This window comes from Vombatus ursinus, unplaced genomic scaffold (assembly GCF_900497805.2).
Source record: "Vombatus ursinus unplaced genomic scaffold, bare-nosed wombat genome assembly UNPS02014772.1, whole genome shotgun sequence".
Lineage (NCBI taxonomy): Eukaryota > Metazoa > Chordata > Mammalia > Diprotodontia > Vombatidae > Vombatus > Vombatus ursinus.
Window position 1 is genome coordinate 13,527,532 of NW_020954550.1, and position 16,357 is coordinate 13,543,888.

The 16,357-nt window shown below is 34.7% G+C and overlaps 1 protein-coding gene across 1 annotated transcript in view; it reads right to left on the reverse strand.

The window, feature by feature from the left end:
• Nucleotides 1-16,357, reverse strand: part of IPO11 (importin 11) — a 216,045-nt gene that overhangs the window by 165,396 nt on the left and 34,292 nt on the right. The window contains exons 6-7 of the mRNA XM_027863585.1: nt 9,562-9,694; nt 6,401-6,459 (exon numbers count right to left, since the gene is read on the reverse strand). Of these exons, the coding sequence (XP_027719386.1) occupies nt 6,401-6,459; nt 9,562-9,694 (192 nt within the window). The remainder of the gene's footprint in view (nt 1-6,400; nt 6,460-9,561; nt 9,695-16,357) is intronic.

Below are 16,357 nucleotides of genomic sequence, written 5' to 3' on the forward strand. Positions count from 1 at the left end.
GAATAGTTCTGAAAGAAATCTCAGCTATCAAGAGCCATAAAGGAAAAAATATTCCAAATAACTAGTAAGCAAAATGAAAATTTTTATTTTAATTTAATTGTTTTTAACAACTCTAAGGTTTCACCTCACATCATCAAATTGGTAAAGAAAACAAAAAAAGAAAAATTACAATTACTATAGGGGTTAAGAGAAACTAAGCACAATAATACACTGTTGGTAGAGTTATGAATTGGTACAGCCACTCTAGAAAACAATTCAGACTTACACCCTAAAAGTTACTATTACTAGATCCATATGCCAAATAGGTCATAGAAAGAGGAAAAAAGATGTGCATAAAAATATTGATAGCAGATCTTTTTGTAAAGCAAAAGATCTTTGTAAGGGCAAAGAACGGGAAACCAAGGAAGTGCCCATCATTTCAGAAATAGCTAAACAAATTAAGGCATATGAATGTTGTTGTGCCATAAGAAATCACAAAACTATAGAATTATATGGGAATACTTGTACGAACAAATGAACAGTGAAGTGAGCAAAACCTGAAAAGAATTTCTGCAACAATAATGCTGCAAAGAAAAAAAAACTTTGAAAGACTTAACAATGCTATGACCAGTCATGATTCTAAGTAATGAAACATGATACCCACTCCCCACAGAGAAGGTGTGATAAACAAGGTTCAGATAGAAACTTTTTAGACAGGATCAATTTATCAAATTTCTTTTGTTTGATTAAATATATCTGACACAAGAATTTCATTTTTCTTTCTTTCAATGCAGGGGAGAAAAGGAGGCAGCGGACGTGGGCAGGGGGCAGAGTTAGCAATGGGGTTGTCAAAGTTGGGGGAGGGGTAAAATAAGAAAAGATGTTCACTGAAGCTTGTATTTTAAATTCATAGAAGAGAATGAAAATAAAGGTCAGCAAAAAAAAAAAAAAAAGAAACCAAACAAACAAGTCCCCCATGAAAATAAGCTGAATTTACTACACATTTAAAAGGAAAAGCAAGCTGTACATAATTGAGATTCAGAGTTTCATGTACAATTTTCTTTTTCTTTCCATATATGGCACTGCTCCATCTTATTTGGTTTTGAGTTCAGAATTTTTTAAAAGAAAAAAAAAGACCAACAGTCAGAACTCAAATGCCATTAAAAAGATAGTCATTTCTATTCTGAACAAATGACTGAAGAAGCATTTAAGTGCTTATATTTGCTAAGATACAAACATAAAAACAAACAAACAAACAAAAAAGACACCTCTCCTGCTCCTTCAAGAGATTCTGATGAGGGATAATCCACACAAAGTTGAGATCATTGTGGTGGTGAGGCAGGCATGTTTTGGACTGAAAAGTCACAGGAATGGTTAGCTGAGCCTGTGGTAATGGACTGACATTGTCTTTGACAAGAATGGCAGGTAGTGTTGATTTAGACAGTGTTTACAATGTTTTTTTTTGGGGGGGGGGCTTGCAAAGGACACAATGGAACAATGTGGTGAAATAGGATATAAATGGTGTTAGGTATAGAGAACTCCAACTTATCAGGTGGGAAGGCTCCAGAACAAGAGCTGGAAAGACAGACGTGTAAGTGATGACAAACGACCTTGAAAACAACTTGTATCCAGATAATATCCTTGACAACAACTTGCATTCAGGTAAGACCACTGAGGCCCCTGAATCAACTAATCACACCTCAGCTGCTAACTAATAACTGACCACAAGCTGAGAATAAAACCACAGAGGGGCTTTTTCCCAACTTAGTGCCTATGCAGTACCTACCATTGCCTACCCTACAGTAACTTTAGAGCTAATTAACATGCTGCCTTTTTCATACACCAATCCCAGGCACCTTTGCCCTATAAAAGAACCACTTTCACCTGGCTGCCTGCCTATCTCCCCTAATAAATGCCCTTACTTGATTTGGAGACAGTCTTACTCTGAATTCTTCTGAGACAACACTGTAACACACATCCTTCACCTCAACATAAGCACTGGTATCTTTTTTAAGAACACTTTCTTTGCAAATCTACCAATTTCTGATTGATATGAACTAAACTAGATGTACAGCTAACTGTAAAATATAAATCAATATATAACACAGTGGAACAATAGAAACAAATAATTATACAGAAAGGCATTAAAAGCATTTATGCACTATGTGCAGCCTGGGCAAAGTGCTAGGGATACAAACTCAAGTAAGCAAGACAATGCTGCCAGACATCACATAAACAGAAGCTGGGTGACACCTCTCACCCTTCCACCACCATCACCACCTCTATGCCTCCTCATTCCCCACTGATGAGGACAGAATTCAGTGCATCTTTCAGCTCTCTATTCCTAGAAGTCATAACATTCTTGATGAAACCCAAGATTGCATTATTTCTTCTGACTCAAGTCCACTAAAATCTCAATATATTTTTTCAGAACTACATTTTATTTATGTATCCCTCATCTTATAATTGTGACACTGACTTTTTATATCAAAGTGTAAGATTTTACATTTATCTCTTCTGAATTTCATCTTTTTACGTTCGACCCAATATTCTAGCCCAGGGGATCTTAAAACTTTTTCTGTGTCACAGACCCTTTGGTAATTTTGGCAAAGACTAAGGACCCCTTCTTAGAATCACATTTTTAAATGCATTGGATTACAAAGGAAACCCAAAATACTGTTATCAACAATTTTTCTTTTAAAGTTCATGGACTCCAGGTTAAAAACCCCTACTCTAACCTGTCAAATTCCATCCATAATCTTGACACTATCATACAGCTTTGTGTCATCTGCAAATGATACACATACTATCAATGCTTTTAATCAAATCATTTACAAATATATTAACTAGCACAGGACCAAGCAGAGATCCCAAGAATGCTCCCATGGAGACCTCCCTCCATGCTGACACTGACCAACTAATCTTTGAGTCCAGCCATCCATCTAGTTCTAAATCCATCTGACTGTATTATTGGTTAACTGATCTTTGCCACAAAAATTGTATAAGACTTTATCAAAAGCTGTGCAAAACTCTAGATAAAGTAAATCCATACTTCATCTACAAGTTTAGTAATCCTTTAAGAAAGGAAATGAGGATAATCTAGCATGACTTGCTCTTGATGAAGCCAAGCTAGATGTTGTATCACCAACTTCCTAATCTAGATGTTCACCAACAATCTCCTTAATGATCTGACCTAGAATTTTCCCAGGAACTGAAGTCAAATCAAGTAGAAACTTCAATGATTTGATGCAGTGAAACAAAAAGAACCAAAAGAACAAAAGGCACATTAAACACAATAATGTAAAGGAAAACACTTAAAAGCATAAGAACTCACATGAGTACAATGACCAATCTTGATTACATAAGACTCATGATGAAATATAGCAATTAGGCTATTTCAGCAGTACAGAAGGTTTATAAATATATAATGAAAAAATGAATAAAGCTTTCTGCTCTGCATAGAGAGGTACTGGGCTAGAGGTGCAGAAATAGACATATGCTATCAGACATGATCAGTATGTCAATCGACTTTGCATGACTGTACCTTTCTATAGTATTTGGAGACTAGGAAATTTTATTTTTTTATATATATACATATAAATACATATATACACATATACATATTTATGTATATGTGTATATATGTACATGTATAATGTATATGTACATACATATATACATATATAGTACACAGATATATGTGGGTGTGTTTAATCTACATGGCCTCTCAAGGACATGATTACAATGTAGCAGGGGAAAGTGCTAATAAAATATTCATTTAAAAAAGAAAAAGAAAGAAAAGAAAGGAAAGAGAAAGAAAAAAGAAAAACGATACTAAAATAGTATACCTGAAAGGCAAAAGAGGAGGAGATTTGACTAGGAGTCAAGTCATCTTCAAAGTTTCTGAAGAGAAAATACTTTTGTCTCTTTAGAATCTAAAATTGCTAAACTCTGTCAAGAGCAAGTAACAAGAGGAGACCAAAGACATTTTTAAATCTCAGGGAATACTCTCACTAAAAGATAAAAAGGGTCAGCAAAAAAAAAGAAAAGAAAAAGGAAGAGAGAATCAAAAGAATACAATGCCCACAAAAATTAAAGAAAAAGATTATCAAAATGGAATGGTACCCAACCAAAAGCAGCTATACATGGTTTAAATACAAACAATTCATAATTAACCACTTTACTGGAGGGAATCTTGGCACAAATAATCGCCAACAAAAACTACTTTGAAAGAAGAGGGCTTTGAAAGGCAAGTTTGTATTGCTTATGGGTTTGTCTGGGTGGGGGAAAGTGGGACAGTTTTAATTCTGTTTCATGGGAGATGATATTAAAATGTTTTTATATTCCCTCAAACAACACAAAGGGATGGTAAAGGGCATCAGCCCAGAGACATAGGGAAAAATTAAGTTGTCTAGTGAAAAAACTCCAACTGGCAGCTGAAAGTATAAGCAACCTCACAGGGCTGAATCTTCTTTAAGTTCTTTAAGCTACAAGAATAGCATGACTTGTAAAAACACAGATCTAAGTCTGGTAAAAATGAAAACTCAAACTATCAGCAAAAACAGTATGTCATTCTAACCATTTTCTGCTCAGTAGTTCTATAGATAATCTTTACAAATGACTAATACATTACAATTTGATATGTTGCTAAGATATTTAAAATGAATACTGAATATGCAGTAACAATTCTTTTATTTTGTATTATAACAAAATGGCCTGCTCCACATGATTTTTACTGCATAAATAAATGTTCCAAACAAGCCAATGGAAGCACCAAAATTTGTTGGTGACTTTTATAGAAATTTTTCTAAAATGTGTTACAAATTACATTGCCTGACTGAATCAAATGAATATAATTTAAAGTACTCATTAAAGCTCAAAATAATAATCACAAATATCAGTTAAAAGATATCATGTGAGGGGGGAAATTAATTGTTGGGCCCAAAGGGCAAAACCAGGCACAGAGTACAAGTTGTAAAAAGGTGAATTTAAACTTAATGCCAGGAAAAACTCCTTCATAATCAGAGCTGAGTAAGGGTAGCTTATAGGCCGCATCAGAAGACTGTAAGGGCCATCTCCTGGGCTGTCTTCAAGCAGAAGACAAACAACAAATTATGTGTACAACCAAATATTATCCTGGGGATTCCTTTAGTGAAGGAGTTAGGCTAAAGAGCCACTAAGACCTCTTCTACCTCTCCCATTCTGTGATCTATGCTGTTCAGTGGTGTCATATATGGGTGCCCTCAGGAGTCACTTAAAAGCACACATACTTTGACTTAATTTCCTCCCTTTATGGGAGTTTTTGTAGCAGTTGTAGTTCTCCCTACACCATGGTTCTGAGTCTCTCAACTATCAGTATTTTTAGGAATAACAAACTCTAGATCCATAGAGATGTGGCCTCTATATCACCAACTCAATAACCTAGGAAGAATGGAAGAAAGCCAAGAGAAACAAGAAACCCAAACTTTTTAAATGACATAATTGAGAATCAAATACCTTTCAAGAGAAAGTATAAAAGTGGAAAAACTCTCCAGTACGGCAGGGTATGTTAATTTTATTGAATTATTCTCCTCATAAGCATTTTTGCTTACTCTCCAGGTTCACAGCAACGTACAGGAGTTACTTTAGTTATGACAAACAAACGGGTACAACATTTCCAAAAAATGATTTAACAGCAGTCCTGGCAAAAGTGAATAAAACTTTTCCAATTTTGCTAATTTAATCTTTTACAGACACATAACCAAGAAGAGGATACAGATGGTAAATTTGCTCTTTAATTTTAGGCCAATTTTAACCAGTTCTACAAAAGCTAAAAAAAAAAATTTGGTTCGAACAAAGAATCCCACTTAGATATGCATGACTTTTATAATTTTTTTTCTTTCAAATACCATTTTTAAACTGTCAGACAGAAAAAACATCAAAGATATATCTGTTAACATTACAACAGCAACCAAATTCAAGGGGCTGCCACAGTAACAATTTCTGTGGTAACAACAAATCATGAGAAATACTCTATACCAAGCCTGTTTCTTCTATTCTGAATGGTATTTATCACATATAAAATATGCCCATAAGATGGCACACAACACTGTAATTGTACTGTAGCAAGTATAGGATGATAAAGATATGACTGTCTCATTTAGTGTAATTTTTAAATAAAAGATTATCTAAGAGTTAGGAGACCATAAAGACAGTTATAAAATCAACTAAAAAGCATTTCTCAAGGGGCAGCTAGGTGGCACAGTGGATCGAGCACGGGCCCTGAAGTCAGGAGGACCTGAATTCAAATCCGGCCTCAGACCAAACACTTGACACGTTCTAGCTGTGTGACCTTGGGCAAGTCACTTAACCCCAACTGCCTCACCAAAAAAAAAAAAAAAAAAAATCAAAAGTCAGAGAATAAACCACTAATGTCACTTACCATCACTTCCATATTCTTGTGAGGTTCCACAAATCCATTAACAGTTAGTTTACGAAGCACTGAAAAGTATAACCAAATATTTGTCCTAAGTACTATCAAAATAACTATGATTGCAATAAATCAATATTTACAAGGATAAAAAGCCATAGGACACCCTAGAGATCACATTATGTAAAAGATGAGGAAATTCAGGCACAAACAGGTTAAATGATTTGCACAGGGTCACACTTACTTAATAAGAGTCTGGATGACAACCCAGATCTCCTTACCCCTCAGGTCAGTCTACAGTCTATATTTCTTTGCAAAAAAGAACTAATCTAAATTTAGTTTAGTTTTTTTTTAATAAAGTATTTCTAATCCATATTATCCTAACTAAAATAAAACAACTAGGTTTGTTTCCTTCTGTAAATACTTCAGAGAATAAAAATATTTAGAGGACAAACTCACTTACATTAATACAAGATCTAAAATCACCTCTGGAAAACCTGGTAAGACTTACATGAACTGATGCTGAGCTAACTGAGCAGAACCAAGAGAATATTGTACACAGTAACAGCAACTCTGAGCGATGACTAACTTTGATAGACCTAGCTCTTCTCAGCAATGCAATGATATAAGACAATTCCAAAAGACTCATGATGGCAAATGCTATCCATATCCAGAGAGGGAACTATGGAGTCTATATGCAGATCAAAGCATACTATTTTCTCTTTGTCTCTTTTTTTTGGGGGGGGGGGTTCTTTCTCGTGATTTTTCCTTTTTGTTCTGATTCTTCTTTTACAACATAATTAATGTGAAAATATGTTCAATATGATTGTACATGTTTAGCCTATATCAGATTGCATTCTGGGGAGGGGAGGAGAGGAGAGGAGAGGAGAAGAGAAGAGAAAGGGGGAAAAATTTAGAACTCAAATTTTATAAAAGTGAATGGCACAGGCACAGCTAGGTGGCGCATTGAACACTGACTCTGGAATCAGGAGAACCTGAGTTCAAATTTGGCGTCAGACGCTTACCACTTACTAGCTGTGTGACCCTGGGCAAGTCACTTAACTCTGATTGCCTTGGGGGAAAAAAAGTAAATGCTGAAAACTAAAAATAAATTAATTTCTAAAAAATAAAATCACCTATAGGTACAAAACTCACCAAATTCAGCAAAATGCAAAATTATCCATTAACAAAAATGGATAAAGCCCAAAGAACATGAATATACACACAATAATCCAGACTGGTAGAGGCAGGAAATTAATGACATTTCAAGTGATTTGTATTAAGGTTAACACTATTTGCTACAGTATCTCCTTAAAACAGATCTGTAATAAAAGTCAACTGCCAAATATAAGATTTTAGCAGATAAGAGGGAAGTCAATGAATAAAGTATGTATCTGTGTCATTATACTAAGTTATATGATAAATTTGAGAATAATTCCTTTATTTTCAAAAGGTTACCGTGCAGTTACAATTAAAAACCCAGAGATAAATTTTCAGTGGAAATAAAAGATTATGCTCATTAGATCAAAATGAACTCCCTTTAAACTTTGATTGAGGCTAGGAAATTCAAAGGAGAGGAATGAGAGAAGAAAATCTTACTCCCTTTGTTAAGTGGAACCTTTTGCAATCTACTTTAAACATCTAGATCTTAAATTCATTAAGGTGATCATTGGTAGGTCACATTATCAGTAAAGAAGACACTATATTCAGTTTTAAAATACTGTAATAGGGGCAGCTAGGTGGTACAGTGGATAGAGCTCCAGCCTTGGGAGTCAAGAGGACCTGAGTTCAAATCCGGCCTCATACCAAACACTTGACACTTACTAGCTGTGTGACCCTGGGCAAGTTACTTAATCCCCATTGCCTCAAGAAAAATAAAATAAAATAAAATATTGTAATACCACTAATTCCTCATGTTATCTTGGAGAAATATGCCAAGCATGGCTTAGAACAAGGCAAAGAAACTCACCTTTAAAATTCATCAATTGCTAAATATGTATAGAACAATTAAGATATGAAAGCATTTTTAAATGATGTTCCTCTTTTAGAGATCAAACCAAAGATAATTAATAATTTTTATAATACCATAAAAAATGCAGAACTTGGGGGCAGCTAGGTGGCAAACGGATACAGCTCCAGCCTTGGAGTCAGGAGGACCTGAGTTCAAATCCAGTCTCAGACACTTGACATTTTCTAGCTGTGTGACCCGGGGCAAGTCACTTAACCCCAACTGCCTCATCAAAAAAAAAATAAAAATAAAATTAAAAAAAAAAAGGCAGAACTTATCCCTGTTCCAAAAGTACAATATGTATAATGCTAAAACTATCTATAAAATGGGAACATCCAAAAAGGTAACTAAATGTTCTAAAACTTGGGAAAACAGCTTCCAGGCCAATTAAACATCTCAACAATTTAAGAATTACTGATCACTACATTACTGGAGCCAACTCCAGAGCATCATGGAAAAAGAGTAGCCCTCAAGTGACAACTTCAAAACACTACTACTCTCACTTGCTCTAAAAACACAAGAATTGAAAACTCAACACAGGCCTGAGGTTAGATGCTGAATAATATGAGGGAGGGGAAAGAAAGGGGCTAAAGTCCAGAAGCTTTCAGAAAGTGACTATTATTAACATAAAAAGAAAAAGTACCAACAACTCTTTAAAAAAAAAAGCATTAGCCATACATTTGAATATGCTATATGTGCTGGACTACAAACGGGAGAAGGTGGGTAGAAAAGAGAAAATAGATAAAGAAAATGAACTCAGAGTCTCTGAAAAAGAAACTCACCCCTTAATCCTCCAAAGTAACAAAAAGGCCAGTTACTCTGCAGAAACCAGCTCGGTTTCTTGTGTTCTTCTGCCTTTAAGAGTTCCTCACTAGCCTTTCTCCTGCTTTTGGACAATCATTCTTATATTCAAGGTCTTTAAATGAGCTTCCTGTTTTCCATTAGTATATACCTTTTTCCAGTTTTACTCTTCCTATTTCTTCCTGTCCTTGTTCTTAACTGGCTATTTCTCTTAGTTCTTCTATTTAGAATTAGCTTTTAGGTATTCACATATATTAGTTACTACATCTTTACCTGAGAAGTCCCTCCATTCTGTTTAGTAGCTACACATAAAAGCTGTGCCATTTTAAAATAAATAACATATATGAATTATGTTTAACTGTACCTTTCAATGATAGTAAAGTTCTTTCCAATGAATTTAAAATAGCAGCTTCATCTCCCGTAGAAATATGTTGCAGGAATGTATCCGTATGGTGATTCCACAGAGAACAGGCAAAAGTATAAATTCCAGAAGCTAACTGCAATGAAAAAACATATTTATTCACAATTCATTTGAAATTTCATTAAGTCATTGACAGAGATCTAGAAAATGTTTGCTCTTAAATTCCAAAAACCTGAGAATACACTTTTGGTGAGCGGAATAAAAGTTGCTATAATCAGTCAACAGTAACACTATAATATACTATAATTAAACAATCTTCTTCTTATAATTCTAGTGTCCTGCCAATTATCTACATGGTATAACTTAAGGTCCCTAGCACAAAGTACAGTATTGAGTTAGTCAGCTTCCTAACATGCTCAAGTACATGTGTAAGCTCTCTTCTCAACTCTAGGCTTCAGACAAACTCAATGCCCAACAAAATTTATCTCCCAGGATTATGGCTCCCAAAGTGAGATATGTTACCTCCGATAGCTCCCAGCCCCTTCCTCTTGTCCTCACATACCCTCTTCATCATCCCTGACGCTGCTACACAGCTCTACTCTCGTAAGTCTACTCAACTCCTGATGTCAGTAACTCTTCTGGAGTCCTAAGACTCTTTCTTCATGACCCCATAATTCAATCTCAGCCTTAAAGAAGCCTGTATCTTAGGAGTCTCAATTAACATTATATGTTTGGTTACTGCCCCTGTTTAACTGATTTATATATATTTAGGAAGCTCTCTTTTTTTACTATATACTGTGAATTATTTATAGTAGCTTAAATTGCTCATTTAATAATGTTTGTGATAATTTCTATTAAACTGAGAATCAGTCCCTTGATCAGGAACATAAACCTTTAACGTAACATCATTTCTACTGCAAAATTAGTTTCCACTTACAATGCCTTTTCCAGAAAAGTACTACTTTAAGTCCCAAGACTACGTGTAGTTACAAAAAAAATACAAACATGCAACTATCCAAAGTATAAAAATAAACCCTCAAAGCCCAAGTCTAGTTACAGCAAGCCTGCAATGGTACTCATTACATATGAATCAATAAAGAATTACTATATGTGCGTCAGTCATCCAAAAAATAAATCCAAACCTTTAATAAATAAATCTTACCATTTGAAATGTCAAGAAAGAGAGAGAGAAACTGGTTCACCTCCAGGCAAAAACACACTATTAACGTTCTAAAAAACCTGAGAATTCATTGAATTTCAAAATCAGAGCTTGGATCTCTGATTATGTCAAATCATTTTGGACTCCACAGACTAAGGCATTTGTGGCAACAGGGAAATCCTGCACTCAAATTCTCCTAAGACAGGTGATTTAATGTGGAACTTGGAACAAATAACTTTAAACTGACAATTCTCCAAAAGCAAAAGTTTTCCAGAAATCCGTCATTCATTTCTCTCAGAGAAATTCTTCTTCTATATTGGAATTTTACTATATCATATATTTATCAAAATGCAAATGGTCAGCTTAGAAATCTTTTGACAAATATTCATGGGAGGAAATGAGTCCTATTTAGTACTTTAGTTTTTAAAAGTAAAAGAACAAATGAACAATATCCATTTCACTTGATCTCGATGTAAATTGCTTACAAAAAACATGTAGAGAATTCTGTAGTATTTTAATGTTAGAAGACTTCTATTTTAAGAAGTTTCTATAATGAGTCTTTTCCCAAATCTTAACCACAACCCAACACAACTTTACTAATAAGTTTATAAAGAAGTGTTTAAACAAAAAGTGTTAAGTAGCATGTGTTTTTATAAATATTTCTCTCCTTAAGATACTGCTATATCATTTGCATATAGTACCTGTAGAAAATATTTTACTATAATTTGATTGCTATATTTTTACTATAGAAGATATTTCACTATAATTTGATAATTTTTTCTAATTTTGATAACTGATAATATTGATAATATTTACTATAATTCTGTAATTTTACTATAATTTGGTATGCTTTTCAAAATTTTTATGGGGGTTGCTTGATTTCACATTGTTGTTTTGAATTTGTGTGTGAAACAGGGTTTGTGGAGAATACCTTTGTGTGTGCAGATGCCTACACATATTTAGATGCAGAATTTGATGAATTTTTACTGAGAAGTGAAGGACAAAAATTACAATCCTAATCAAAGAGTCCTTATATATTAAAAAAAAAAAAGACTGATCTCCCTATCTTACCCATGCTGTAGGTTCATGCAGGGTCTACTCATCAACAAATACCACTGTTAATCAAGACAGGATCTCTGACCTGCTCAAAGCTCTTGTTTCCTATGTTGTTTCATCCCTCTTCAGAAAAAGTAGTGGCCCCCTACTCCCTATGGCAGAAAGTTTTAATGCTCAGTGTGGATACCAGATTAGCACAGCTCACTGCAAATAAGAACTCTCAAATTCAAGAGATTTGCCAGCCTTACACTCCATAGCAACTGAGGTTAAAGGCCTGTACCACCACTCCCAGAGTCCATGTACTTTGAAAGAAGGCTCTACAGTACCTATAGAGGAACCTGTGAAATACTGAGTTACTTGTAAATAAACACGAGAGACTCACTGATGCCTATTGATAAAACGATTGCTTAGCAGAGTAACTTTAAAAAAAGACAAGGTATAGAAGGAACACTAGACTCAGTGAATCAAGATTTAGATTAAACTCCTAGCCTCATCATTAATGAATTGATGAACTTTCCTTAATGATAAGGAAAAAATAACTCTTCTTATTAAACTCAGGATTAAGTGAATCTTTAATTCCACAAGGAAAGAAGGAAACAAGCATTTATTAAGCAAGCACCAGGCACTGTGCTAAGCACTTTACAAAAATCAACTCATTTCATCCTGGAAATAACTCTGGGAGGTAGATGTCCATTTTATAGTTGAGGAAACTGAGGAAGATAGAGATTAAATAACTTGCCCAAAGTCACACAGCTAGTAAGCGTCCAAGGCCATATTTAAACTCAGGTCTTCTAACTCCAGGCCCAGGACTCCATCCACTGAGCCTTTTATCATCTTTGACAACGCAAAGGGGAAGTCAAATTTAATTTTTTGACTGTCCTGGAAAGGCAAAACAAGAGTTCTCCTTATAGAAGGCTCTAATGTGAAGGAAACTTCTGTTTTAAATTTAGGGGGGAAAAGAGAATTATATGAGGATATTAATTTCTCGATTTTCTTCTCTAAGCACAAATTTCTTTTAGGGGAAAATAATGCAAATAAACATAATTTGCCATAAACATTTGGATGTTTGTTGATTTGACATTTTCAATTTGAAAATTTTGAAATAGAAACACTGCCACCATTTGACTTCAAATGACTATTTTTTAGTGACAACAGATAAGAATTTTTCTGTTAGAATGACAGAAATTAGATGATTATACTAAGCTTTATTTCACTGAGTGTTTCAAGTATTTCATTTTTTACTGAGTCAAATTTATTCTTTCATACTTCATTCTTAGGAAATATTAATGTACTATTTATTTAAAATAAAAATTATTTCTGAATAATAGGGAAGGACAGTTGTTTCTATTCAATAATATCCAACAAATTATTTACTTTTTCTTTAAAAAAAAAAACAAACATATTGACAAATTCTAACCCACTTTTGTTAATAAAGCACATACAAATATCACAATACTGTGCTGCAGCAGAGGGTCAGATATTTAAGGGATTTGCATTCCCAAGGAAATTTCTAACCTGGCAGGGAAAGTTCAAGCTGAGTATCTTGAGTCTCAAAAATGTGATGCTCTTTCAGTGGCATACATTCATCAACTCTGGCAATAAAAAGTATGTGTATTTGAGTTTAAAAGAATGGTGTTTTTATGAAAGTAGTGTTTTAATTACCCATTCAATAATTTGATGAATCTGTGATCTCATGTGTGGTACAGATCTTTGCTGGATGCATATCATAACCCAACCACACATTCTTATCCTGTACCAGACTTAGCCATGTCTTCCTATAATTCCTAACCAATGTAATGAAACCTTTCCCCTCCAGTTCTTTTAATATTCCATAGAGAACTGTAAAGTTCTCAGGCTGCCCAGCTATTATCCTAGCTACATCATTTGCCTCTTTGCTTAGTATTTAATGACATAACTTATGCAATTTTACATGTGTACATCAGCTTTGGCAATATACGGAAACATCCTAACACTCTCTCCCCAAATATACCTTGCCACAAACATTTTGGGTCATCAACAACTTGGATTCTTCTGAGATTCTGGTGCTCCAACAGATATATCACATCAACATATTAGCATAGGACAGGGAAGAGAGATTTTTCATCAAAATACATGCAAAATCTGTCTGATTTAAAATTGCCTAAAAATAAAATAGGTTGCCTTATTAAGAAGTGAGTTCTCCAGCACTGGAAGATTTCAAGTAGAGGCTGGATGATAACCTGTCAGAGACATATTGAGAGGATTCCTACAGGGGACAGAAATAATCTTTAAGGTTCCTACCAACTCTTAAGATCCTACAAATATATCAGTTGTGCATATCTGCAATACAATAGAGTATCTAGATATATAATTACCTACTTAAAAATTAGAAACTTCCTAGTCATAAGAATAACATCTATTGACCAAAACATACCCTGACAAAAACTACCAAAGGAATTAACTCTTCCCAACCAAGGATGTTTACTTTCCATAGTAAATGCTTAATAAATGTTTATTGATTGATAACACACAGGGAAATTCTTTCTAAAAAAATTTAAATGACATTACTTCAATAGTCTCCAGTCACCTGAAATCACTTAGGGAGAAAAAAAAATCATTTTTGTGCATTTCCCAGGTTCCCTAAATGACTCTCCAAAAGAATGAGATGCTTCTAAAAGCTACAGGCATAGGCTAACTAAGGAGAAAGAACTTTTTTTTTTTAACAACTCTCAAATATTCAAATGGATGGGTGATTTTGATCTAATTGGATAGGATTCCTTCCCCTGAACTCACTTATCCTTTCCCATCCCACATGACTCTTGAGCATGTCCTCCTGAGTTTTCCAAAAGAGTTGCCCTTAATGTTTTGGTGGCCTTCCTTGTGCTCTCTTGTCAACCAAGAGAATACAGAGGCTAGTCACAGGTAATTCCTTACAATAGCTAAATGGCAAAGTATCAACTACCAAGTAATCCCACACTTCTTACACTGACCCTCAAAGCCTTCCAAAATCTGCCCCAACTCCTCTAATCCAGCCTAATTGGTCATTTAGCTTTCCCCCACTATAAAATGCTTCTCCACCCATCGACATACCTCTGTTTACACTGATTCTCCCTTAAAAGAATGTCCCCTCACTCCCTTTATTCCCTATATATAAGTACTATCCATTTTAACAGGCCTACCACCAATCCATCTTTTACTCACCCCAGCTAGATATGTTCTCTCACCCCCTCACTTTATCCTTCATTATATCAATTAACTACTATTTACTAGTGATTTCTGTACTCTATTTGCTTTTTCATGTGTCATGCTTTTGAAAGAGATAGGAATTCATGGTCTTTAAGATCCTCACCAATTTTAAAGTCCCATTTATTTTTATTTCAGATAGATCAAGAGTGCCTTGACAACAGCAATCTTTCCTGTACTTTTAAAACGTGTCTTCCCTTAGCACTCTACTTTGCACACAGTAGGCATTCAATAAATATTTGTAGATGGCCTTTCAGGTACAGTTAATTTTCAGACAGTAATTGTTCAAATGTTTGTAATTTTCAAGATACAAATTATTGCTCTAAATATCTATGTAACTCTAAATGGACCTCAATAACAATCACAAACACATTTTTGCTACAAGCTATATGCATAACAAATAGTAAGTAATAACCACAACAGCAATCAGTTCATTAATTCTTGAAAGAATTTTAGTCTTAATTATATGCCCCCAAAAATAAATAAATAAACGGAGATTCATCTCCTTTTCATTGCCAGACTTCTTTAAAAAACAGTCTACATTCACTGCCAACATCTTGCAATCAAGTCTTCCGTCCTCACTTGCTTTATTGGGGGGGGCTACTCTCAAAGGTCACCTATCATCTCACAATGCAAAGGTCTTTTCTCAATATTGTTAAGAATAATAGCTCCCAATTGCCTAAAAAGAAAACAAAAAGAAAAAAAGAATAGCTAACATTTATATAGCACTTTGAAGTTTGCAAAGCACTTTACATGTTAGATTAGTGCTATTATCCCCATTTTACAGATGAGAACACAGGCTGTATGTTCAGTGACTTGCCCAGGTCATCCAGCTAGTGTCTGTTTGAACTCATGTGCTCCTGACTCCAAGTCTAGCACTCTATCCACTATACTACTCAGCCACCCTGTTCTTCCTTGACCTCTGTACAATGTTTGAGACTGATGATGAATATCTCTCCACTGTGCAACTCTATCCCTCTTTTGGTTTCTGTGAAGCTGCATTCTGCTAATTCTTCCCCTACTTCTTCACTGAACATACAGCCTATGAGATTCCATCTCCTTCAATGGCTGCTCTTCCTCCCATATAATAAACAAGCAGCTAACCCAGGCCTTCTGCTATTTTCTTTCTCTGTCCTTGGTAAATGACCTCATCCACTTTCAAAACTTCACTATCCACCTTTTTATTGATGACTTCAAAACAACCCAACTTCTCATCTCTGGTTCCAAATTTCCAATCAAGAATGAGACAGTCTTTCACATATCCAATTCATCCTAAACAGTTATGTCTGGATTAATCTATCCTAAAGTATCTCTTTGACCATGTTAACTACTTAGCTAAAAAAGCAAAATAAAACTTGACAA